Source organism: Plasmopara halstedii (assembly GCF_900000015.1).
Source record: "Plasmopara halstedii genome assembly, contig: Scaffold_287, whole genome shotgun sequence".
In the NCBI taxonomy this organism is placed as follows: domain Eukaryota; phylum Oomycota; class Peronosporomycetes; order Peronosporales; family Peronosporaceae; genus Plasmopara; species Plasmopara halstedii.
In genome coordinates this window covers 477,980-478,200 of record NW_020187208.1, presented here as the reverse complement: position 1 = coordinate 478,200, position 221 = coordinate 477,980, and the positions used below count along the sequence as shown (strand labels likewise).

Here is a 221-nt window from a genome sequence, read left to right as displayed (position 1 = left end):
CCTCAATCTGATTGTGCAAGCCGGCCTTGCTGTGGCGAAGGGATCGATTGATGCCATTCGCAACTTTGTGATCTTTGTTCGCCGGTCTATCAAGCAGAGGCAGCAGCTGAACGCAATTGCGCGGCATTAAAAGAGGAGGCGGAGCATGCAGGAGCTAAGCTACAGCTGGTGACAATTGATCTGTCTGCGGATGTGGATACGCGCTGGACTCGTGCTATACC

At 53.4% G+C, this 221-nt stretch overlaps 1 protein-coding gene across 1 annotated transcript in view; it reads left to right on the top strand.

Annotated features, from left to right (window-relative positions):
- Nucleotides 1–130, top strand: part of PHALS_04983 (uncharacterized protein) — a gene marked incomplete at both ends in the record, with an annotated part of 225 nt that extends 95 nt beyond the window's left edge. The window contains one exon of the mRNA XM_024722709.1: nt 41–130. Within this exon, the coding sequence (XP_024573758.1) occupies nt 41–130 (90 nt within the window). The remainder of the gene's footprint in view (nt 1–40) is intronic.
- Between the last annotated feature and the right edge of the window lie 91 nt (nt 131–221).